Genomic DNA, 26,976 nt, shown 5'->3' on the forward strand with positions numbered 1-26,976 from the left:
ACAAAACTTTCAGAGTTAATTGAGACTTCTTTTTCTCACAATCCGTGTTCAGTATGTCAGCAATTTTTCTTTTTGGCTTTACTTTTAAAATATTTTCAACATTCAATCATTTCCATTTTACTAGGCATCCAAACCACCATCATCTCTCACCTATATTATTACAAAAATCTCCTCTCTGGACTCTAGGCTTCTAAACTTTTCCTCAATTTAAGTGATTCCATTAAACTGTATATCATTCAGGGCCCCAGCCAGAGGCAGAAATCATCCTAGATGGATAAATTAATTATTCACTCATTGAAGAGCTTTTAACGGAGGGACCACTTACTGGGCAAGGCTAAGAGAACAAACGAGAAGAAAACGAGGCCTCCAGAGATTAGTAGTAGCTAGAAGCTGTTGTACCCCTGGGGCTGAAGGTTCAAGGGGAGGAAGTTGTGTTATTGAAACTCAGGGAGACCTGCAACCCTTGAGGGAAAGCCACCCCTCAGAGCTGTAGCGCAGGAAGGGTTCAGCTATCTCCAGAGACAGAGCACCGAAGCAGGCAGAGACTGAATCAGAACTACCCTTCCCTCTATCTCCTCTCCCTCTCTAATCTCCCTTAGGCGCCTCTTAGTCAAACCAATTGGAAACCAGCCTACCCATGATTGGGTGATCAGGCCACAGAGCAGGGAAGGATGAGCATGGACGGTGGGTGAGGTAGCACTGGTGAGAGAGGGGAGAGGATAACAAGCACCAAAGAACACAGGCCAGACCACGTCCCTCTTCAGCTCGGAATCCTCCAATGGCTTCTCATCTCACTCAGAGTAAAATCTAAAGTCCTTATGCTGCCTTACAGACTTCCAGGATCTGGGCCCCTGCTCCCTAAGCATTTTTTTGTCTGAGACTTTCATTCTTTTTTTGTAAGTTCAGCTTTTCATTTAAAGCAAGCCATTGTACTTCCCATGTAGTAATTTAAAATATGATAGTTGTAGGGGTTTGCAGAATATTAATCCTCTATATGTCCAGAAGCATAATGTCTTACACTCAATAAATGAATAAATGTCAGCTAAACAAATGGGTGGTTGAATGGATAAACAAACTCCTTTTTGGTTTTGGTTTTAAGCTATATGTTTTTTTATTTATTTTGAGACAGAGTCTCACTCTATTGCCTGGGCTAGAGTACAGTGGCATCATCATAGCTCCCTGCTACCACAAATGCCTGGGCTCAAGTGATCCTCCTGCCTCAGCCTCCCAAGTAGCTGGGACGACAGGCGCACACCACCATACCTGGATAGTTTTTCTATTTTTTGTAGAGATGGTGTGTTGCTCTGTTGCTCAGGCTGGTCTTGAACTGCTGGCCTCAAGTTATCCTCCTGCCTCAGCCTCCCAAAGTGCCAGGATTATAAGCATGAGATGCCATGCCCAGCCATATGTCCTTTATTTTAACAGAAGATTTTACCTTCTTTTTTTTTTTTTTGTCTTCTATTATTCTGCTGGATATCTTTGCTATTATATTTGTTTTCTGTACATTTCTGTTCTTCTTTTAAGACCATGGACAAACACAGAGTTGTCTCAGAAAGCTAGTTTATGTCTCCTGACACACAGCCAAGTTCGTTCAGCGCCCAGAGTTGTATTATGTCATTGGGCACTTCAGGCCCTTGTCAGACAGAATGACCTAGATCCTGTCAAAAGTTGTGTTTTCTTTGTTTTGCTTTTTAGGGGGAATTATTTAGTGAACATTGTCAAGTACACATGCAATCTATTCACTTTTCTATAAATTTTAAATTCTGTCATTATATAAAGTTAGTTTTTTAGAATACTTGGGCCATACAAACAATGCTATGATTTGGGGCTTTTATCAAAACATTTTCATATGTATATTTTTGAATCATATGGATTGATCTTGTGTTTGTCGAAAACATTTTTCTTGAGAACACAGTGAGAAATTGGGTTTAAGTTTAGGGCAGCACGTTCGTCTGTGCTGTAGAATATCATCCAACCATAGAAAGGAATGAAGTGCTGATACTTGCCCGAACGTGGATGAACCTTGAAAACATTATGCTATAAAAGAAGCCAGATATAAAAGGTTACATATTGTGTGATTCTCATTTATATGAAATATTTAGAACAGGTTGAATCCGTAGACACAGAAAGTAGATTGGAGATGCCCAGGGGAGAGAGGGCAATGGGGACTAATGCTTAGTGGGTACAGAGTTTTCTTTTGACGAAAACATTTTGGAACTAGGTAGAGGGGGTGGTTGTACAACATTGTGAATGTACTAAAGGCCACTGGATCGTACACTTTAGTATGGTTGATTTAATGTTATGTGAACATTACCTCATTAAAAAAAAAAAAAAAGAATTCATGCACATTCAGCCTAAAGAAGATTTGTGATAAGAGAGGTCACAGAAGCGTGTTAACAGCCACTGGAAGGGAAAGAGTGGTTCTCAGGCTGTTGTGTGGCCACCAAGGGGTAGAACTAGATTGAGCTGGTGAGTTTTATAAAAACCATCACAAAACCCTGGAGAGAGGAACCAATGCTGAAAGACCATTTGCCTGCCATGAGATGTGAGGTAAGTGCCATAAAAAGGGCCTCTGCCCAACCCTCCCCAGCCCACACCCCCATCACAGATAACCACAGGCTTACTTGTTCATTGCTGCCAGCCAAGGCTGCACTCACTGCAGTTGCCATCAGTTAATCCTGGGGAGAAGGCATGCACAGTCCCATGCAACAACCAGTAGTCCTCACTCCAGGCCAGAATTAGACCTAAATGCCCACCCACCTCCACAGTCCAACCAAGACAAATCCACCATGGCTCCTGTAGCTGTTTTCCTTACACCTGGAGTGTAAGCCCCTCTTACTGTCATCTCCTAGACAGTTCGCCCAAACTATTCTCTCCTGACCCAACCTTGATTTCCTTCCCAAATGCTTCCTTGCCACCCCTGGAATGCAAGCTTCAGGGCGAGCAAACTCCCCTAGATCCTCCAGTTCCTCTCCAAAGTTTTCTCCTGCCTCCTTGCTTCATCAGCAAGCTGGCTGCCTCCTGAGGACATCACATCCCCTGCACATTTCTCAAGATGATAATGTTTGTTCTCCACACTCCACACCTGTCAGGGTTGGAAGGCAAGGGTGGTCTCCTCCTTTATGATGAGTGCCTCTTACGGGTCTTTGTTCTTCCACCCTCTTGCTAAAAGAAATGAAAAGAAGAAGTAAAATAACCCTACTTCTTTGAAGCTCATGACACTGAAATAAACCATCTTCTCACCGTGCTCATTGCAGTGACCTCCCAGCCCCTCATGCACAGATGGCTCTGACACCTGGCTCCTGGTCTTCCTCTCCCTTCAAGCCCCTCTCTTAATCTTACAGGACTTCACCACCCATGGCATAACACATCCCATAGCCCAGACCCTCCGTTCTCCAATAACATTCTCCTCCACTCCACTTGAGCTCCCTCCTTCCCTGAGCACAGCCTCAACCTTGACATCACCCAAGGCTGTATCGTCTCTGCAATCACACCATCAAACATTTCACTCTGTATCTACAGTTTCCTATGCTTGTGAGTTTATTGCTCAAGTATTTCATTGCATTGCTTCTTAATTGCACTTCATTGAACCTGCCGGTCATTAACTCATTCTAACCATCAGCTATCTCCTCATTCACTTCCATTCTGTTCTGCACTACTGCTTCAATAACTGATTTTTAAAAAGATTAATCCAATTTACTACTGTATTAGCTTGTCTCAGCAGGTAAGAATTTAAAATCCAGTTATGTATCAACTGCCCCCTCCTCCTGCCAGTTTGCAATTTAATATGGGCATCTATCTCTTAGAAAGCCCAGCGATTATTAATATTTCAGCTCCCCATATCCAGTAATGGGGCTAGTGGGGATCATTGTGAGGGATAGAAACTAGAAAGAGGAAGAAAAAAAGCCAAAGAAATGGGAAGTAGAAAAACAGGGCATGAGGAAGTGTTAATGAAATTGTTAACACTTTTGTTAAAGGAAGTGTTATTGAAAAGTGTTAATGCTATGTCCAAATTCCTCTTCTTCCTTGTTGCAAAGAACTATACGGCTACATCCAGTCATACAGATGGAACGCTAATTACTCAGCACAGAGGATTATATCATACATCACTGCATTGTGGAAGTGAATGTTGCCAGTTGTCAGCTTTTGCCAAACTACAGAGTGTCTCGTGGTTTATGTCCCAATCAATGGTGACAACGCTCTGAAAGAAATACTGCCTAAATGTCAGGGACTCATGAAATTGATCAGTCCATAGTTCTTCCTCAGTGATCGCCAACCCTGGTAGTGTATCAAAGTCACTGAAAAAATAAAGACACAGCATTCACCCCCAAACCTACTGAATCAGAATATTCTGGGTTGGGTCAGGGGCAGATTCAGGATTTTGCAGGGCCTGAGGTTTATACAATTTGGAATCTCTCTTTAAGAACAATAATATAAAAGTGTCTTATTTTTACAGATTTTTACAAAAAAATATTACCATGTAAACACATTTCTAGTATCCAGGCCCTTGTAACATGAAGGTCCATGTAAATAATGGACCCTGAAGCTTAGTTTTTATTAGCTTCCAGGTAAATTTACCTGTGGGTTAGGGCCTAAGAACAAAGGTGTGTTTGTGTGTCTGTGTGTGTGTTCACATGTGAGCACGTGTGCTTGCCTGCATGGTTTAAGCTCCCAGGAAGATGAATACAGAACTGAGCCTCTCTCTTCTGTAGCATCTGTACTTCTTATTCTATGCTCCTCAATGTTTTTTCTTTGGGTACCTTTCATTTTCCTCACTTCTTTATTACTTCCTTATGTGCTCTTTTTCTACCTCCCATTCCTTTGACTTTTTTTCTTCCTATTTCTAGTTTCTAGCCCTCACAATGATCCCCACTAGCCCCATTACTGGATTTGGGGAGCTGAAATATTAATTATTGCTGGACTTTCTGAGAGATAGATGGCCACATTAAATTGCAAACTGGCAGGAGGGGGGACAGTTGATACATAACTGGATTTGAAATTCTTACCTGCTGAGACAACTCATTGCATATGGAGAAGCAATTCTGCACCTTATGGTGAAACCAAATACCCATGCATTCATTCACTTAGTCATTTATTCATTTAATAAATATTTATTGAATATCTACCAATTGTCAGGAATATGCTAGGTTCTGGGACTATAGCAATGAGCAAGGTAATTTTTTCCTCTCCCTAAGAAACTTAGAGTCCAGTGGGGAAGACAACGTTAAACAAGCAATTACACAAATAATTATTTATTGCAATTAAAGGAAGGATAAAAAATATGATCTGTGAGAGCTTTAAAGAGAAGACCTAGTCTACAGAGTCAATTCTCATGAAGGAACATATGTAAGGATTCTCTGGAGAAACAAAACCAATAGGATGCAGGGGGAGGGAGATGTTAAATACATGTAGACTTATTATAGGAATTGGCTTATGTGATTATGAGGCTGAGAAGTCCCATGACCTGCTGTCTGCAAGCTGGAGACCCAGGAAAGCTGGCAGTATAATTCAGTTCAAGCCTGGAGACCCAAGAACCAAGATTGTCAATGTTTGAGCGGGAGAAGGTGGATGTTTCAGGTCAGAGAATGAAGTCATCCGGCCAGGCCTGTAATCCTAGCACTCTGGGAGGTTGAGGCGGGCGGATTGCTTGAGGTCAGGAGTCTGAAACCAGCCTGAGTGAGAGCGAGACCCCATCTCTATTATAAATAGAAAGAAATTAATTGGCCAATTAATATATATAGAAAAAATTAGCCAGGCATGGTGGCGCATGCCTGTAGTCCCAGCTACTTGGGAGGCTGAGGCAGCAGGATTGCTTAAGCCCAGGAGTTTGAGGTTGCTGTGAGCTAGGCTGATGCCACAGCACTCACTCTAGCCCGAGCAACAAATCGAGACCCTGTCTCAAGAAAAAATAAATAAATTCACCCTTCCTCCAACTGTTTCTTCTATTTGGGCCCTCAACAGATTGGTTGATGGCCACTTACATTAGTGAAGGCAATCTTCTTACTCAGTCTACCAATTAAAATGTTAATCCCTTCCCAAAACACCCTCACAGGCACACACAGAAATACTCTTTTACCAGATATCTAGGTATCCTATAGCCCAGTCAAGTTGACCCATAAAATTGGCCATCACAGGACATTTAAGCAGAGACCTGAAAGATGAATAAGAATTAACCAGGCAAAGGGCGGAGGAGCTCCTAGCTGGTGGGAGGGACGGTGGGGAAGGTAATTCCAGGTAAAAGAAGCCAGCATGCCCAAAGTGGGCAGAACAGCTCTCCCGTGTGCACAGAATCCAATGTATGATGGGGCATGGTGAGGAAAGAGGTCAGGAGATGAGCAAGGACTAGATTTTGCATGTCTTGTGGACTGTGTCAGTGTCTTCTAACCAGGGTGCACCCCAACAGCAGACTGAGAACCTGGAGGCTAAGGAAGTTATGTGGATTTTACCATATAATCCGGGAATGGTGATAAGGGCCCAGTCTGAGGGCTGTCAGTGGGAATGGAACACGGAAGATGGGAGTTATCATTAAAATAACTATTGATAGGACTTGGCACCAATGGGAGATCAGGGAGAAGGAAAAATTTCCTTGATTATTACCAAAATGATGTTGTGGTTTTATCCTTATTTTTAACAAAGACAGGAGGCCTATCTTGCTGCTCTGTGCTCCTTAGTAGTTCAAAGATTTTATTAACCAACATCTGACATATATGTACATCTTCCATATATACAGGAAGAGAAAAAGATTTTTGTTTCTCTTGGCTTAGACTCTTGGGAGAGGAAAGCTAAAATTTGGGGGTGGAAGCTATACTTACTAATTCTAACTGAAAGAAGACCAAAAGCGCTTGCCTTTTAGATAATTTCTTTTTATATACAAAGCTCTATTCTAATCCCATGGTGCTAAGACTGAGAATTTTTCTACTTCTCACTTCTGTGCTTCCCACTTGCCCATGTCCATTTGACTTAGGGACCTGTATTTCTTTGGGTTAATTTAGTCTGTTCTAGTCTCTCTTCTTATATCTGGGAAAACCAACATTCACGCTATGCGGTTTTGAGCTGATGGCTCAAGTGTGTGCATATTTCAGTCCTACATGAAAATAGCCCTAATTATAGCAGAATCTATCTTTGTTTTCTATTTTGTCTTTCATTTTCTCTTAAGTAATACTTTTGAGCTAAGATGAAATATAAAATCCAAGAGAAACCAACTTTTACCTATGTTAGTGTTATAGCCACAGTATTTTAGCCTGGGTAACCAAGCCAAAAATTAAACCCTGTTTTCTTAGAAATTTCAGATATTTCTGCTCTCAGGAACTTAAAGAGAAAAGAAAGAAATTTCAGATATTCCTATTCTTTAATAATAATGAGATTCTTCAGGTGGTTTTGGCTATATGTCAAGCCTGTGGGTTGACACTACTCCAGAAGAGAGAAGACATATATTTTGGGTAGGAAAAAAAAAAAGCACTGTGACTCTAATCCTGAAGAGTAACTGAGTCTAAAGTGTTAATGAAGGTAAATCAGTTAATATGAGCAACTTGTAATTGAGACCAGCATGAGGCAAAGACTCTAGGATAATGCAAAGACTCCATGGTTGGGCTTAATAAATTTTTTTAGATCACTAATATTTTTTAGGCAACTTTCCAGTATCACTTTAAGAAACTTTATGTACATACAACACTTTATACTCATTAGGATGGCAATAATAAAAAAGACTGACAATAACAAGTATTGGCCAGAGCGTGGAGAAATTGGAACCCTTGTGCACTGCTGTGGGATTGTGAAATGGTACAGCCTCTTTGGAAAAGAGTTGGGTGGTTCCTCAAAAATGAAACCTGAAGTTACCATGTGAGCCCAAAATTCTACTGCTAAGTATTGAAGAGAATTGAAAACATAAGCCTACACAAAAAATTGAACGTGAATATTTATAACAGTATTATTTATGATCGTCAATAAGCAGAAACAGTCCAAAGTCCATCAGCCGATGAATGGAGAAACAAAATGTAGTCTATCCATACGATGGAGTATTATTCAGCCATAAAAAGTAATGAAGCATCAATAAATGCTACAACAGGGATGGACCTTGAAAACATGCTAAGTGAAAGAAGTTAGACACAAAAGATCACATACTGGATGATTCTATTTATGTGAAATATCCAGAATGGGCAAACCCATAAAGGCAGACAGTAAATTAGTAGTTGCCAGGGGTTTGAGGGAGGGAAGAATGGTGAATAAGTGCTGATGGGCACAGGTTTGCTTGGGGGATGATAGAAATTTTCTGGAGTTAGACAGTGTGATAGTTGTACAGTCTTGTACATTTTAAAAGGGTAAATTTTATGATATGTGAGTTTTATCTAAATAAAATTTTTAAGAAAGAGCCTATACAAAGAGATCAATATAAACACATTTATTGTTAAGCTTTCTAGTGCTATATCAAATACAATAGGTCCAAACTGACATAAGTTTAAATAAATACATACTTTAAAAAACTGTAAAATATTTTAAATCATAATTTAAAATACCTTAAAAAACCCAAAAGCAGACCACATTTATATTTCACACTATTTCTAATGCACTATACATAAATATTTACATTTGAACAATTTCAGGGAAAATAATAATTCATTCCGTATGTAACCTGATCACAATAGTTGTTCTCTCTTTCTATTTCCCAAAGTTCTGATCCATCAAAAACCTCCACTCTTCTGATCCTCATTACACTCCACGTTAACTGGGGCCATGTTTACTGCTCAGCACTTCTCTGAAACTTTCCTTTTTTGTACATGCTGAGCTAATGGGAGTGTGGGAGAGTTTTGATTTTCACACTCTGAGGCTGGACCAGCCTTGGCAATTACCGAACGAGAATTTCTCACTGCCAGTGCTCAAATGGTAACTGAAGATTCCTTAGGAATTTTTAAATCAGCTTATAAAGAAACACAAACACTTGCTCACACAGGCTTTCCCCTCTTCCAGAACACACTAACATACAGGATAAAACAAGTAGAGAATAATTATCAGACATTTTTGCTTTTAAAAAATCTCCTAGATGAATCTTTTACATGGTGAGTTCCTATTATGGATTTGAAATTTTATGTAACATACAAAAATCATATTCACATATCACATCTGACAAACATCTTTGTAGGAATGCAAAGCACATCCATATTTCTACATGTTTCTTCCAACAAAGACATTCATAAAATTGTACCTCCGTTTGTTTGCATTTATGTATGGTTTTATCAAATTGGAACATTTGGTCTCATGAAAGTTTTTCATCATGGAAACTACACATTCCTGAAAACATACCTGACAGTATACAAACCCTCCATTCAGTTTTTACTCTCCTGATACTACAATGTTTTTAAAACAACTATAGCAAAACACTCATAACTTTATACTAGTTAACATTATGCCTTGCTAGGGGACAGATAATATTTGCCCTTTTTTTTGAAGTAAACTTACTACAGATGTGACATAATTTGTTAAGAAACAAAGAAGGGGTAATCAAGGGTAAGGAACTTTTACCCTATCATCGTTCAAAACATCTACACATTTTTTAATTCCTTACTACACATGCACTGAATTGACAATTATGAAAGATTATACTACATTCACCTCAATTAAAACAACCAGTTTTCAAGAACCCTTTAAAAAGCATTAAATCCCATAGGGATAAAAACATTTAAGACTGTGCTTAGTAATCCTCGCACAGAACATTAAGTAGGATTTGCACCATCTACAAAGGCGCCCCTTGCCAAGCAGTCACCGGTGGACATTAAAAATTTGTCATTTTTTCAAGTTAGAATACTCTGGGGCCAATTTGTTTCCCTCTCTTGATACTTATTATTCATCCCCATGACAGTAACTATACAATCAACAGTGGAAACACCGTGAGGGGCAAAAGAAAGAAACAAAGCCCCAAAATACTGTTTCCCCAACTGAGATTTCCCAGTGAGCAAGGGAGAGTGAGAAAAGGAAATCTGAGATCCAGACTCTTGGTCTCTTCATCTTTGCTTGGGAGAAAATGTTTGTTCCCTTCAGGAAGCAGCACTTTCTTGATCCTGAGGCTGGGAAAGAGAAAACTGAGTCTGTTCAGTGGGAGGCTGGCCTCGTCCACAGGGGCCATTGGAGTTGTGGTGGGTGCCTCGATCCCGGCTGTAAAGGGAGTGGGGACAGTAGGCAAGAAGGGCCAGAGACCCGAGGAGAACTCTCTGTCCCTGCTGTCTGCAGTGTGTGGCCCGAGTTCTCCGGATGCTTCTGTGTTCCTGTAAATATAAGCATGCGTGTCATCAGAACACTTCATGTTCTGCATACTGACAGCGACGACAAAATGCACCTCCTAGCACAGACTGCTGCACACACTCTCACTGGGGTAGTAAAAGTATGAACATCAGAATCTATTTGGTTAAGACAGTGAAACTACCCTGTGTGCTGGCTACAGGTCCACCATTACACATCTGTCAAAACCTACAGAATGTACAACACAAAGTGAATCCTGATGTAACCTGTGGACATTATGTGGACATTAATCAATAATAATTAATCAACACATGAATTAATAACATGTTGTTATTAATTAACAGTAATTAATAATAATATTAACAATTAATTAATATCAATGTTGGCCCATGAGTTGTAGCACTAGTGCAAGATGTTAATAGTAAGGGGAAATTAGAAGGGGGCAGTGAGGAGATACATTGGAACTATCTGTACTTTCTGCTCAGTTTTTCTGGAAACCTAAAACTGCACACAAAAAAATATGAATTTAAAATAAATTTATTCAGAGGGATTTGGCCCTTTCAAATTCTTGTAAAGCAAAGTAGAATGGTTAAGAACACAGATCCCAGAACCAGACTGCCTAGGTTTAAATCCTGGCTACACCACTTACTAGCTATGAGATTTTAGACATTTTCTTCACCTGTGTGAGGAGGGCTATAGGAGTAGCTCCTATCTCATAGAGCTCCTAGCCTAGAACAGTTATTAGGACATACTAAGTGCTATATAAGCATCAGCTATCATCATCACTATTATCTTTCATAAATAAAATAACTCAGTAAAACCAGATCCTTTTTCTTTCTTCTCCTTCTAGAAAGAAATGAAACAACTTTCCAGAAAATACTATGAAGGTGGTGATCACCACCCTCCCCCCAAATTGTCAGCTTTGGAGGGTTCAAGGAGAAATAGAACATGTAGAGAGGATACCTCTCTTATAACCTTAAGTCATTTCCAAGTCTTACCTGATTCTGTTGAACTTAAACGAGATCAGGAGGCATTTGGTAGTTTCCCTCTGATTCAAGGGTTTGGCAGCTGCTGTGGAATACATGAGAACACTAAATTAAGCCCTGTTTTCCAACATAATAAAGAGAGGAAAATGTGTAAAACGTTCAGTGGCATGCATTGTACAAGAATTCAACTTACCTGGAAGGAACGAATTTCTTTACTGTAAGAGAAAGAAAACCATTAATTCAGACTACATGACCTTTAAGGACATATCAAATCCAGACGCTTGATTCATTAGGGGTTGCAAACACAATGCCTTATGGCCTCTGTGGTGATCAGAGCACAAGCACAGCTTGGTGGTAATTAGGGTAAAATGCAGAGTGCACATCCATCCGAAGGCCACAGCCACTTCCTCACACCACCTCATAGTTACGGCGTCATCTGGCCAGATTCAGCTTCCAATTTTTCATGAAAAATCTTAAATATGAATTTTCATGTGAAATTTCCTATGTTTTAAATGCCAGAACTTAACTCAAAAATGTCTAAGTGCTCTGTAGGCCAGACAAACCATGAGCGTGGTCAGACGTGCTTGCATATTCCTTATGAATATGCAAATTTAAACCTGCATTCCAAATAAATATTTTAAGGAAGCATTTTATCCATTTTCCCGAGATCACTAATCACGGCAGTCTCATTGCACCACTCCAGGGACACCATAAAATTTGATGTGAATAACACCCGCACCGGAGTTGTACAATCTTAGCACAACTAGCATTTATATTTCCTAAAACACTTCCCACACTGAGTTGTACTACAAACTATTTTCCTGAGACTTCTGCTTAATTATACTGCAGTCTGTTAATGGTTACCTAATAATTAGATTCTGATTACTGTTTAAATTTTTAAGAGAGACGATGACTCATCAATGAGAAAAAAATATATTTTTAAAAACATTTTTGGAGTACATTCTTAAACTCCCTCACCTTTCTTCCGCAAGTATTTCAGAAGGAAGAAGAGAAATGATGTTAATGTCAGGATAGAGGTTCCAGCAACGGAAAGCCCAGTTATCAGGGTATTGGACTCAGCGGGAGCTAAAGAAACAAGAGGGAAAGGACTGTCATGAGAAGGAATTGACTTTAAAGTCTTTCTGTCCTGTCCATTTGGCCTTTTCTCTGCACATTGATTACTAGAAGCAGAAGAGCCACCTAGTTCAACACGTGAAGTAGAGATGTTGCATTTAAGGCCTTTTAGATTTGCCCCAAACCACCCTGGAGGCTCTCTCCCCCCACTGCCAGGCAGAACTCTAATTTGCCAAGCTCTTTCACAATACCACACATACTTTGGTTAATACTGCACTGGCTTGTGATTGTGTGTGTTCTCTCTCTATCTCTCTCTCTCTGTGCACCCCACCCCCTACCCCATTTTCCTTTTCCCCTCTTGCTTTCCTCTCTAGCTCTCCTTTTTCCCACTGTCAGATTTCTACCCATCCCATCAACATGCCACCTCTGTTTTCTCTCTAGCCCCATACAACTAAATATTCACAACTTTCTAACCTGGGCAACCTTTCTGGTTTGGACATAATGGATAGCTAGTTACTGTAGCAAGATAGCTCCCCTTTTCCTCTTTAGTCCCTCAGACAACCAGCATCAATCAGTGCGTCACCTTCACAGGTAGGCAGCGTCCCAGACCAGTGTCCCATGGCATCACATGTCAAAGCCGCAGAGCCATTGAGCGTCCACCCTTCAGGACATGCAAAGTTGCACACGGTGCCGAACACAGGCTCCCCGCTGCAGCTCATGTTGATCTTCCCCGGAACTGCCAGGCTTGAACACTGGACCACTAAAAATAGACACACAGGTAGAGGTTAAGAAAAATCTACTGGAAAACTTCCAAAACTGGCTTTGAAAGTCACCAATACATGTAACTTATAAGCATTACTTCATTTTCAGCATGTAGGAATTTAGGATCAAGCCCCTTGGAGCAATCTAGGTTCAGACACTTAAGCGGTATAGACTTGTTCCCAGAAAGTCTGAACTCAGTCCTACCTTGGCAGGAGGGGACCTCCTGCGTCCACTGTCCCTGAGATGTGCACTCAAGTTGAGCTGATCCGTGTAATTCAAAGCCTTGCTCACAGCTGAAGGCACAGGTGGACTTGTAGGTGAATTCTCCAGTAGGGGAATGAGCATAATTCACCAAGCCCCTTGGGGGTGGGTGGACGGCATCACATTTCACAGCTGGAAGACAGCAGAGAGCACTTGAGCTTACATCAGGGAGAAACAGGTTTCTCAAGGTAATCAAGCCCCTAAACTCTTCAATAGGTTTTACCTTGAAATCAAATAAAAGCAAAGACAGTACCTTCACAGGTGGGCGTCCTGCCGTCCCACTCCCCTGTGGGGCCACAGTGGAGCCTTTTGGATCCCTTTAGCACAAATCCCTGCTGACAGGAGAACTCGCAGCTGGACCCACTTTGGAAACTTCCAGAAACACTGGGATGACAACTCATGCTCCCTCCCTTTGGGCTGGACAAGGCCGTGCACTGGAGAGCTGAGACATCAAAATCATGGTCAGAAAATATCGCAGTGCACCTAGCGAGTACTTGGTGTTTGATGAGTGAACACAGCCCATGCGGGACAAAGCAACACTTAGGGAACTCAAGAGTCTTCGCTATTCCCTGGATAACTGGGAAGACGGCTGTGTGGTTTTGAATCCCAATCTCCTCATTGATAACGGCACTAATTAAAGGACAGCCTTTCTCGGGAACATTGGTTCCTGGTCACTGTTCTAACATGCAAAAGGAGTTAGGGTCAAGGGAAACACTGCCTATAGTCAGAGGGCAACTTAAAGGTCCTGCATGCTTACACATGGTGCCAAAAAGAAAGGACGAGAAGAAGGCACAAGAAGAAGGCACCCATGTAAAATTTGTCTGCTCACAATTTAGTTTTGGTGCTGCAACTTTTTGCCACTGGAAATCACTCTGTGCTACCTTTGGCTAGGTGAATGCCAGTACCTAATAGTAAAACCTGCTTGTTTTCCATATCCTCGCTCTTGCTTTAAAAAGTGAACTAAATTTTAGTGCTTACAGATCTATCGAAACTATCACTGCAACTGACACCATGCTCGAAGCATTTGCATCACTGCTAGTTATGAGCCATTTCAGAAGAAAAGTATGACAAGAGTTTTAGTTTCAAGTCATGTTCTCATTATTTTGCTTTTAAAAATTTCTAATATGATTTCCTTTAAGGATTCTGCCTACTCCACGCCAATGTCTATACTATAAAGTGATATCAGCACAGTACAATTAAGAAACCAGCAAAGCATTCACTCTTATTACATACAGTCCTTTCCCTGGCCAAGCACTGGTTCTTTTAAATGAATCTCAAAGATGTAAGATGAGTGTTGCTCATCAAATCCGCTTTCTATAGTTGAAGTGGGCACCTGATTTCATTTTCACTGCCCAAGTTTGAAGATTGCTGCTGTGTAAGAAAGGAAAGTGTAAAGGAAAGGATCTTGGGCTTACCTTCACACACTGGCATTTGCTCTGACCACTGCCCTTGCGTGGTGCATTCAACCTGGGCTGGCCCCTGCAGCATGAAGCCTTCCTCACAGGTGAAGCTGCAGGATGACTTGAAGGAAAACTCTTCAGCAGCGGAGTTGCTACAGTTCACAGAGCCATTCTGAGGCCGTTGGATAGCACTGCATGTCACAGCTGCAACACATGCACCCATTCATGTTAGCAGGTCTGGCTTGCCCATTGCTAGTATGGACTGAGAAAAGGAAAGTTCGTGGCTCTTTATGTGGAGCAACTCTACCTTTACACGTTGGCCTCTCGCTGTCCCAATTCCCAGAGGAGGTACACCGAAGGCTCCGGGCTCCCATTAGTTCAAATCCTTCCTCACAGTCAAATGCACAGGTTGTGTCCCATGGCGAGCTTTCAGGACCTTGCCAGCAGTTCATGATCCCATTGGCAGGGGTTGTCAAGGCGTCACACTCAACCGCTGGGGATTGGAAAGAGACCATGAATTTTACAGAAGAATAATATTTTCACTTAATGTTGAATTGGAGTTTATTACAGAGTGAGGAAGCTGCCTTCAAAGGGTAGATCCCAAAGTCCTGTGCCCAAGCTTGGGGACATGCATACCCAAAATAAAGCTTTGACTTTTTTTTTATTGATATTTCTATCTTATCTGATTAGTTTTTACTTTGACTATGATGAGTGGTCTGTGATCTATTTTATCTTTTACATAAGGGAAAAATGAAGAAAATAATAGATTCTAGTTCAGGATTTGGGACTAGTTGTGATTAAAAATAATCCTGACGGGCCGGGCGCTGTGGCTCACGCCTGTAATCCTAGCTCTTGGGAGGCTGAGACGGGCGGATTGCTCAAGGTCAGGAGTTCAAAACCAGCCTGAGCAAGAGCGAGACCCTGTCTCTACTATAAATAGAAAGAAATTAATTGGCCAACTGATATATATAGAAAAAATTAGCCGGGCATGGTGGTGCATGCCTGTAGTCCCAGCTACTCGGGAGGCTGAGGCAGAAGGATCACTCGAGCCCAGGAGTTTGAGGTTGCTGTGAGCTAGGCTGACGCCACGGCACTCACTCTAGCCTGGACAATAAAGCGAGACTCTGTCTCAAAAAAAAAAAAAAAAAAAAAAAAAATAATCCTGACGGACATAGGACATTCATTTATTTTAGCCCAGCAGGACCTGAAGGATTGATTTTTGATTTTTTTTTTTTTTTTTTGGCCTCTGGTCCAGAAAAATAAGATTGAGAGAGAAAAAGAGGTATTAATACTGCTTGATTATCATGGTCTTAAGTTAGTCCCATTGCCTAGAAAAGTGGAACAGGGAAAGACAATGAGAAGGTCATTAAGATTTCTAGAGTTTCACTGCTTTATAATCTCCCTTACAAGTCACCAGAGCCTTGGATACACTCATTTGAAACATAAAAGCCTTTCTCAAACCAAACAGATACTAGATTAATCATATATATATATATATATATATAGGCTGAAAGAACAAGTTTTATTAAAAACAACAAACTGAACTTTCCCGGCAGCTTCGGAAATGTTATCCATTGGATAAAAAGCGGAGGCCATGAGGGATGAGTTAGGGAATGTTCTGTGCATTCTGGGAGAGAGTTACCATTGCAGGCTGGAGCAGGAGCAGTCCATTCTCCGGAGGATGCACACCGCGTGGGCTCCGTGCTGCTCGGCACGTAGCCCCTTTCACAGCTGACCCGGCAGGAAGAATTGTAGCTGAAGCTCCCGAATGGGTGGGTGCAGACCAGGCTTCCGTGCTCAGGGTCTTCCTGGGCTTTACAGGCCACAACTGAAAAAGAAACCCAAATCAGTTCTGCTCGTCCCTCACCTTATGTGAGTGGGAAGAACACCGGAAACTATAACTACACTTTATTGAATGTTTTCTGTGTGCTAGGCACTATGGAACCGTAAGCCTACGAAGTTGGTATTATTATTATCCTCATTTTACAATAAGAAAGCTATGACCAAGAGTTTAAATGCCTTGCCAAGGTGCTATAACGAGTAACTGGTGAATCTAAGGCAGGGGTCCCCAAAGTTTTTAAACAGGGGGCCAGTTCACTGACCCTCAGACTGTTGGAGAGTGCGCACTGTGGGACCGGGACGAGTCAGCTGCTAAGCAGGACAGGCAGCCCCAGCAAAAACACCCAGAGGGCTGAATAAATGTGCTAGGCGGCCTGCATGTGGCCCGTGGGCCATAGTTTAAGGACGCCTGATCCCAGGTTTGAACTCAGAAGGGTCTGACTTTATAGTCACAGCTGTTAACCACCATATTATATCACATGCAACAGGGTAGAGAAGACGCACAGTCCAAAGCCAGCGAGGACATGAGGTGGTGCTACCATCTTAAGTGAAGGAAGAGGTGAGAACAAGACTTACCTTGCTCACACTTGAGTCCACTGAAGCCAGGGTGGCACTTGCAAGTGTAGTTATTGACGGTCTCTATGCATTCACCATGGCCGCTGCAAGACGCATTGGTACAGGCAGCTGCAGAAAACACAATCCATGTTGACGAGGGTTGTTACTGCACTTACAATGAGTTCCTTTGAACTTAGGATCAACAGTGTGCAACAAAGACATCGCCAATGATACTGAATTCCAGAGATTCTAAATGAAGTTAAGTTTACGAAATGCCAAATCTGGGTTTCAGGCTTATCTGTTTTAAAGCTTGATGTTAAGGAACTAAGTGTAGCTGCCACCAAGCATAGAAAATTCCTTTATCACAAACTCTGAAGACACTACTCCTACCACAAATAAACAAGTAACTAAAATATGTATGGTGTGTGTATATGTATTCTGCCTACAGTGTATGTATACACAAATGCATACATTTTTGCCTACATCCACACAAAGATACAAAAAGAGATACTTCAGCAGTTAAATAGTATGTCTTCAAATCATATCTTTTAGAACATAAAATTACTGTAACAGAGACCAATGTCTGCATACCATAAATATGTCAAGATGCCCACACACTGAAACCAGCGCCTGCCGCTGCCCCAAGCCCCCTACCTGTGTAGCACAGGGCAAGCTTCTTCTTGCTGCACCTCTCATCGTTCCACATGCCCGTGTCTTTTTCTCTCCGGATGTAGATTTCCACGCAGTCCTCTTCGTTTTGCTTATTGTTGGGTTCACCTGGAGCCCAGTTCGTGGCTTCTTTGGTCAGAGGTTTCTTGGTTCCTACCCAGGTCCACACATTATTGATTTTTCTGATTCCAATCCAGTAATAACTTGGTGAATAGTTTAATATGGAGTTTAGGTATTCGATCTCTTCTTTGTTTTGAATTGCGACCAGGTGTGTGTACCTCTGCGTACAGTACTCACTGGCCTCCTCGTAAGTCATGGTTTTCGTGGAGGCGTTGTAAGACCAGGCTCCGCTCTCCTTAATGAGGAGCACTAGGGGAGGAAATAGAAAGGAAACGGTAGGGTTTAGTCCTGCTATGGGTTAACTCCGTTAACTGGGTTTTTATTGTCGAATTTTTTGCCTACTGTGGCCTTTGGAATGACCCCAACTTTTTTCACCTTTTCAAAAGTAAAAAAAAAAAGGTATGTATGAAGAAACTACCACTCATGGTATCTCTTTTGTGACTGGCCATCCACTAGGTGCTTTACCTGCACTTTCCCAACACAATCTAACAGTATGCCCACTCTAGTAGCATAATAATCAGGATGACTAAGATTTCTTGAGCACTTAATAGGCACCACCAAATACTGTATGAGGCACTTTACATGACCATGATATCGAATCCTCACAATGCATCTGGGAAATAGGTCATTTATGATCAATGATTTACAACTAAGGAAGCAGAAACACTAAGAAATAAAATAAATTGCCTCCAGTCCAGGGTAGAATGTATTGCAGGCAGCAGTGAGGGACGCTGCTAGACATTCTGCAAGGCACAGGACAACCCAACGCAAGAAAGAACGCCCCAGTCTGATATATCAATGGTACGAGGATGAGAAACTCGGGTCTCCCGAATAACACTGACTTACCACAAGTGAGAGCAGAGAGAAGCTGTGATACAATCATGACTTCAAGAGTTCTTTTCACCAAAAGATTAGACTCGAAGTACTTTTCTGGGGAGAAAAAGTGCAAAATTGATTACAGAAGGAAATCCTGGGTAGCCAATTGCATCATTCTACCACGACGTTTAAGGCAGCATCATAAGATTTAGAGTAACAGGTTCCAGTGCCACAATCTTTGCTTATTTCAAAGAATTTTAATCGCATGAATAAATATAAAATGTAAGATTTTAATCATTTAAGTCAAAGAGAAAAGATACGTTTTAACTACAACACAATAAGAGCTTGTACAGATCTGATTTTTATCAGAAGGCTTTTTGCATATTTGTTCCTATTGATAAATCTATGTTTCATGGCCCAAGGCTGCTTTTGTAAAGAATTCTGTACTTACTGTTTTTCGGGAAAGATTGTTTGAATGTCAAATTCCTCAGGTGCGTACCGCCGCTACGTCTGTCTCAGGCCAATATAGTAGTTCTGATGTGAAGTCGGCCAAGAACAGCTGAACATTGCCTCTACTGAAGCCCTTTTGTAGGAGAGATTGCTTCCTGTGAATAATGGGAGGATGTTGTCCAAACCCAGTAAAGAGGAAATCCCCAATGGCAACCAAAAACTTTCCCGGGAATATCCACAATGCTTAAAATTACAATGATGTCAGAAACTTTATCCCTTGAAACTAATTCTCCTTTGTCCATGCCTTTATATTTTATTAAATAATACATGCAATTTTATAAATATGACACAAATGCGTGACTTTTAAATTCTAATAAAATAAAGTCTACGTCCTTAAAAAGTCTTAAAACTTTGTTTATGAGTAGTGTCTCTCATGTAATTATGGTAGTAATCAGAATTTCATAAACATAAGCAAACTAAGAATAGGTTTGTCATCCATGATCAACTACTCTCCATTTTCCATACATGGGTACCAATAATGGGTCAATACTCACTTTTTCTTTCTTTTTCATCTGCCAACTCAACACATTTAATGGGTACTGTCTCATAGGGGAATGAATCATAAGGTAGATATTAATTCTCAGACACTGTGAACCAGTTATAAATTACTAAAAATAATATCTTCCACTCAAATTCTTGAAAGAATGCCTTGTTTTTTAAAAATAAGAAAAATAGGAAACAGACTTCAGTGTTTATATTTGGAAAGCATTCATGGATTGTTCAGAAAAAAGATAAAAATTATATATACTCATATTTAATTGATCAAAATTTTCTTTAACAATTTAAAAATGTAAATGGGCAAATAATAAAAACTCTGCCAAAATATTAATAGTGGCTACCTCTGGACGGCAAGACTTGGAGAAATTTTTATATCCTTATTGTTTTCAGCATTTTCCAAGTTTTGCAATGGCCCTTTTTGACTTTTACATTTAAAAAAATCCCACAATTTAAAGAAACCTGTGTCCAAATGCAACTGAAGGAGATGTGTGCAATATCTTATATTCCTACTCTTCCTATTGACATTTCTTTTGGGTGACTGTATATACAATTATCCTGCATATTCCCCAACTCTGCATCTTGTCCAATTTAAATGATAGAGATAGTAAGTGGGGATCCTTTTAATTTCCATTTTTATAGGTTTTCAGAGCTCAAGTCAAGCTAATATTCTATGATTATAGCTTTTTAAAATATGAGATCTAAAAATGTAGTCTCAGCAGACATGAAGGAACATGGAAGAAAGCTTTATTTTTCTCTTTACTTATTAGCACTGGCTTTTTCTGTGTTCACTAAGATATCAAGACCTAAGCCAAACAAGAAAAGAGAAGAAAAATTCCAATGAATACAAATGATTTTTTAAAAGATAACCTAATTACTAATTCAACCCCTATAAAAAAAACAACTTTAAAAAAATATTTCAATAAATGTAGGGGACAAGTGGTTTTCTGTTGTACAGATGAATTATATAGTAGTGATGTCTGGGTTATTAGTGCACTGTCATCTGAATAGTGTATGTTGCCCCCATAAGTAGTTTTTCTTCTCTCATCACCCCCCACTTTCCCCAATCTGAGTCTCCAATGTCCATTGTACCACTCTGCATGGCCCTGTGTACCCATAGCTTAGCCCACTAATAAGTGAAGGTATTTGGTTTTCCATTCCTGTGTTACTTTACTTAGGATAATGGCCTCTAGTTCCATCCAGGTTGCTGCCAAAGATTATTTCATCCTTTCTTATGGCTGAGTAGTATCCCATGGTGTGTATGTACCACATTTACTTTATCCACTCCTCAGGTCTTACATTTATGCATTTGATCAATCTTGAGTTAATTTTTGTATATGGCAAGAGATAGGGATCCAGTTTCATTTTTCTGCATGTGGCTACCCAATTTTCACAGCACCATTTATTAAATAGGGCATCCTTTCCCCAATGTATGTTTTTGTCTGCTTTGTCAAAGATCAGTTGGTGGTAGGTATTTGGCTTTATTTCTGGGTTCTCTACTCTGTTTCATTGATCCATGTGTGTACAGTACCATGCAGTTTCAGTTACTATTGCCTCATAGTATAATTTGAAGTTGGGTAATGTGATTCCTCTGGTTTGCTTAGTGTTGAAAAATCCAACTTTTAACCAATGATTTATAGCCCTCACCTTCCCACTCTCTTACCTTATCCAGATACTGACCTTATTTCAATTCTTTATCCCATTTTACATAGCTAAATGTAGTGGTTGTTGCTTAATAAATGTAGAAGAGTAAACACACAATTTTATTTAGACTTTGGAGAAGGATGTGAAACTGGGCTAATATATAATCTGCATATATTTTATTTTTAATAAATTGTGAATAATAGCATGCAATTTAAAAAAGCATCATCAAATATATGATCAAACCTTAAAACAAAATTTATGTGACATATTAATAAAGTACCTAATAATTATTTTGGAAGTAAAAATTAGTCAAATAGCACTAGATAACTACATTTATTATTGTGAATTTTTCATAACTAAATTCATAATTTGTCTTTTCCCTTTTTTTGTAGTTCAAAGATATCTAAAAATAGCCCCAATGGTGATACATCCCTATTTCATTTACAAATATAGGTCCTGGGCCCCTAAATATAATCTCTAATATTTATTGAGTGCTTGCTATGTGGCAGGCCCTGTTCTGAGCATTTTTCATGTTCATCTATACGATTATTTAATCCTCATAACAGTTTATGAAATAGGTACCTTTATTATCCCCATTTTACAGATTAGGAATTTGAGGAAGCAGAGATTTTACCTGTCTCATCCAAAAGCACAGAGCTAAGGGTTGAAACCAGGCAGTTTGTCTCAAAGTCCATTCCCTGAACTGCTACCCCATGATCTCTTTTGTTGTTATGCCCGGCACTGAGGTTCCCTGTTCTGCCAAGTCTCCAGTCCCCCCTTTGCCCTCTTCTTCCTCAGGCTCCCTTGACCATTGCAGCTCTCCACTGAGAATTCTGTGTCCTGGACTCTGGGACATGGGGCAGGAAGGGACCCCGGGGGCAGTGAGCAGTAGGAAGAGGATGCAGCAGGGACTGGCCCTGGGTCCCAGCGTACAGGGAGAAAGTAGACAAGGGAAAAAACAAGCAAGCAAGGCCGAGCTATGCCTGCGTGAAGTTGTTGACCCCTAAGCCTCACTTCCCTGAAGGTTCTGATTCAAAAGCAAATTCTCTGTAAGGCAAAAGGGCAAAATGATCATTTTAAACTTACATTGAACAAACTTCAGGGAGAGAACCCAATACCAGAAGGAAGGATAAGAGAAATAAAGAGTGGAAGAGATTGGTGAGTATAGGTAGGTTTATATGTAGATACAATTTAAACGTAATTTATATGTTATATATATATATATACAAGTGTGTTTTAACCAGAGTTATGTCATTCTAAATCCACTCACCCTTACAATTATCCTGCATTCTCCCAGAATGTTTTCTATGCCCCTGCTGAGTCGGGACTGTGGCGGGGTCAGGGCGATACGTGGTACTTAGGAGCTAACGGGGGATCTTCAGGCTCCCAGGGCTGCAGAGGAGCCGGGACAGACCCGGCCTGGCTCTCATGGGGAGACCGGGCCAGCGAGCGTGCAGCAGGCATTGAGTGACAGCTGGACTGCAGCTTCTTCACTGTCTTTGTCCTGCCAGGATCTGATGAGGGGCACTCACTTGTTGGGGGGTAGGGGGAGTTGAAGAAGAAATTGGGTGAGATTTGATAGCTTGGGGTGTTGAATGTTATCCCCCTCTATAAATAATCCAAACTTTCCTCAAGAAGCAGGCGCTTCCGGGCTCTGCGGAGTCTCTCACACTCTGAAGAATGTAGCCGCTGCCCCTGAGCTGCTCAGGTGTCCAAGCCTGGCCACACAGGGTTCTCCTGACAGTCTCCATCTTGGGGCAGGTGGGGGGGTGCCCTGCAGGGAGTAGGCCGAGGAAAGGGAAGAAGACGGAGGAGCACACGCAGGCCCAGCCCAGGCTGCTCCACCAGGGCTATTTCACCTCTGAGGCGCCACACTTTCCGGCTCTAGTATCCCTTTTCCTGGAAGACCCTTGTCCTTTCCTCCACACCCTTTAATCAGGAATTGAGGACTTTAATCATTTTTGCTCTGGGCCTCGGCCCACTGGTTCTCACCTTTATGCCAAAGGGGCCTCCCTGAGGGAGTGAGAGAGCCAGAAGTAAGGTATTGAGTCCCCACGACACATGTTAGGATGTTAACCAAGGCCACCCTGTGGACAAGAGATTACTGGGGCTGGCGGGAGAAGCACTGGCCGTAACCACATGTGGCAAGAGCATCTATCAGGTGTGAGCTTATGTTCGGTCCCTCCCTGCTGAATGTCCCTGGGAAGCATGGGCCGTGGCCTCCTCCGGCCTCCCAGGTTCTCCGTTCCCTCCCCTCTGGTAAGGCTTATTTTACCTGTAAGTGCTCATTTTTGAAGGTCTTGGTTCCCTCTCCACCCTCCAGCCCCCAAATTCCACTCTGCTAACATCAAAGTGACCTTTGCAGAGTCTTAGGTCGAGAGAGGAAATTCCAATGATGATTCAATCCTATTTGCAGAACACAAATGTAATATTTCTTGCACACCCAAAATTGTGAAAGAAAATGAATACCAGTGTGCCACCACAGTTTAGAATGGCATTTTTTTGTTGTAAGTATATTTGATGAAAAATTTGGTCTGGTGCCCTCTAAATTTATTTTTCAGAAAGCCACATGCACACACTTGAAATTTGTAGATAATATCCTGAATCTTTGAATCCAAATTTTACAGGACAAATCCTTTTAATAAGGGGATTTGTTCTGTGAAGTTTGGATTCAGTTGAGGGAATGCACCTGGGATCTGGAAGGCCACATGTGGCCATGGGGCTGCAGGTTCCCCACCCAACACCTGGGTCAGGTAGGAGCTCCGGGTTCTTTCTCACTCTGCTGGTGGGAAGAATGGGGTTCTCAGACTTTAGCATGAGGAGGAATCCCCTGGGCGACTCATTTAAAATGCGTATCTTCAGGTCTAATACTCAGAGACTCTAACTCAATAGGTCCAGGTGCAGCCCGGGAATTTGCGCTTTAAATGAATATCTCAGGTGTTCTGATACAGATGACCGAACCCTACCACACTTCGGGATGGCCACCTAATACAGAGAAAATATCAGAAAGACCCCATGGTTGGTGCTCAGACATGGATACTAGAACTTTGACCAAAATTTCAGCGCAGTTAATCATGACATATTCTCTCTGGAACTGGGCAGCTAGAGGCCCCATTAGTAACAGTGCTGGACTGTTACAATACAAGAACTATTTAGGATGCGTCAGTGTTTTGAATTCTCATGTGTGGAATGAGAATTTTTTTTTAAGCAAAGAAAGAGAATACCTGCTAAAGAATTAACACAGTATGTATATATGAATTTATTAATTTATCCTCTTTCTCCTCTGATTCAGGAGGACTTTGTAATTCCACTAATTCTCCTTCTTGAGCTTCCTAGATGATTCTGAGACTTACAACTTCAATGCGTTTTTTTGCTTCCTATTTGGCAGCACCTTATCTCGAAGTTTCCGTTTTCTGTTTTGGGATCTAAGAACTAACTAATGGGAATGTCTTCAAAATGAGCCAACTCCGGTGAATTCCCAAAGAGGAAGCAACAAAGAGGGTGGGCTGGTTAATTAACACAACTTTTCCTGAATGTAGCCAGACTGTTTGCCGGCCGTTGCTAGCACGGGGGGGAAAAATACCCCTGGATTTTAGAAAAGCCCCCTCGTTGTTTCCCTTGGCCACTTGTGCTGCTTGTTTTGTAAGTTAGAAATTTCCTACAGGACTAATATTAGCTTTGTTCTCAGTGCCTCACATCCGAAAAATTCTGGCCTGGTCACTTTTAAAACATAAGCTTTAAAACATAAGAAAATATTAACAAACATAGAAAGCTTTAACAGGACACATTATGATGAAGAAAAGGCATCACTTCCCCCCCCCCCAAATTCAAAAATAGGTGACTTCAGAGAGAAGTAGGAGAACAACCTGAATTTTCTAAATCTCTTTCTAGCTCAATAATATATATGGTTAATTTTGTAAGTATTTTATATTTGGAAATGACTGAATTAACCTGATAACACCAAATATTTAAATACAGTGATTTAACACAAGAGATTTCTATTTTATACTAATTAGCTCTACGACTTAGACTTCTTTGCCTTATTATGTCTTAAATTTTCCATGTGGGAACCAAAGGTGCTCCAACTACAGTCCTTGCTAGCTGTGACATATTATGACATAATGTATAAATATGGGAAAAGATGCTCATTTAACTCAAAGTGTTCATTATCTTTCCTTGCTGTGAAGTTTTTAGCTACTAATTGATAATAGGATACCATATTTAGAATGCCTACTGTGGGCCTAGCACTTTACATACATGGTTTCATACAAATTTCACAAGATGAAAAGTAAACATTAATCTCAAAGGACAAAAAAGAGACCTCTGGGAAGGCTTCTTTTGAATACCTTGCCTATGTTTTCGGTTAATAAATGGTAGAGCCAGTATTACTGTAATACCCATGTGCTTTTCATTGGCTCCATGCCTGCTCAGATTTCAATCTCAGCAGGCAAGTATACCTTGCCTTTTGTAGGAGAAAATGTTATAGCAACTTCCCTGGCTCCATTTGCCCTGGTATGTAAGCTTACTGTCTTAGTTGGGTTCCCTCAGAAGTAGACCCTGAGACAAGGATATGGGTACAAATTGTTTATCCCAAGAAACACTAGTAGGAAAGTAAGGAAGTCATACAGGAAAAGGAAGAAAGTCAACAAAGGATGTGCCAATAAGCAGATGACTGCTGTGGGCATCCGGGGTTCAGTCCCACTGGCAAACTCTGGGAGACAATGTAGCATACCTCGCAGGGGTCCTCAAACTATGGCCTGCAGGCCACATGTGGCACGCCAAGGACATTTATCCAGCCCACCGGGTGTTTTTGCCGCTGCTGCCTGTCCTGCTTAGCAGCCGACTCGTCCCAGGCCCCCAGTGTGCATGTGTGGAATGTGCGCCGCACTCTCCAATGGCCCTCCAACGGTCTGAGGGACAGGGAACTGGCCCCCTGTTTAAAAAGTTTGAGGACCCCTGCCTCAGCGTATCCACAAAGAGGAGCAAGGAGCTGGGGTATGTACCCACTAACTGCAGTCAATCATTGGCTGCCGACTGATCCTAGGAGGCATGATTAATTCCCCTGCACTTGCAAGTGGTTTCCTGTGGCCAGAAAACCCTCCATGATGGACTGCAGGTGCTTGCATTTAAATATGACCTAATCTGAATGCTGTGTTGGGACACAGTAGGCATGTTCACTTTCTATCACTGCTATAACAAATTACTATAATACATACTTGATGGCTGTAAACAACACAGGTTTATTTCATGGTTTCTGGAGATCAGAAGTATAGGCTGCCTCAACCAGTTTCTCTGCTCTGAGTTTCACATTGCCAAAATCAAGGTGTCATCTGGTTGGGCTCTTCTTGAGAGGGTTGGGGATGAATGCACTTCCAAGCTCATTCAGATTGCTAGCAGAATCCAGTTCCTTGTGGCTGTAGGACTGAGGTCCCTGTTCCCTTGCTGGCTGTTGGCCAGGAGTCATTCTTAGCATCTAGACGCTATCTGCATTCCCTGACAAGGGCCCCCTCCACCTTTGAAACCAGCAGTGGCTGGTCAAGTCCCTCTCTTCAAATCTCTCCAACTTCCCCTTCCACCTCATTGCCCCTCTGCCTGCCACTTCTGCCTCTACTGCA

The 26,976-nt window shown here is 41.3% G+C and overlaps 1 protein-coding gene across 1 annotated transcript; it reads right to left on the minus strand.

Annotated features, from left to right (window-relative positions):
- Positions 1 to 8,383: 8,383 nt before the first annotated feature.
- SELE (selectin E) lies at positions 8,384 to 19,267 on the minus strand. The gene is made up of 14 exons (XM_012783909.3): positions 19,164 to 19,267; positions 18,743 to 18,826; positions 17,762 to 18,145; positions 17,129 to 17,236; positions 16,356 to 16,541; positions 15,021 to 15,206; positions 14,729 to 14,917; positions 13,567 to 13,755; positions 13,257 to 13,445; positions 12,874 to 13,050; positions 12,195 to 12,302; positions 11,410 to 11,431; positions 11,229 to 11,301; positions 8,384 to 10,256 (listed from the first exon to the last, which is right to left on the minus strand). Exons 2-13 carry the CDS (start codon positions 18,777 to 18,779, stop codon positions 11,244 to 11,246), a joined length of 1,833 nt encoding a protein of 610 aa, XP_012639363.2. The 5' UTR covers positions 18,780 to 18,826; positions 19,164 to 19,267; the 3' UTR covers positions 8,384 to 10,256; positions 11,229 to 11,243.
- Between the last annotated feature and the right edge of the window lie 7,709 nt (positions 19,268 to 26,976).

Source organism: Microcebus murinus, chromosome 2, assembly GCF_040939455.1.
Source record: "Microcebus murinus isolate Inina chromosome 2, M.murinus_Inina_mat1.0, whole genome shotgun sequence".
Lineage (NCBI taxonomy): Eukaryota > Metazoa > Chordata > Mammalia > Primates > Cheirogaleidae > Microcebus > Microcebus murinus.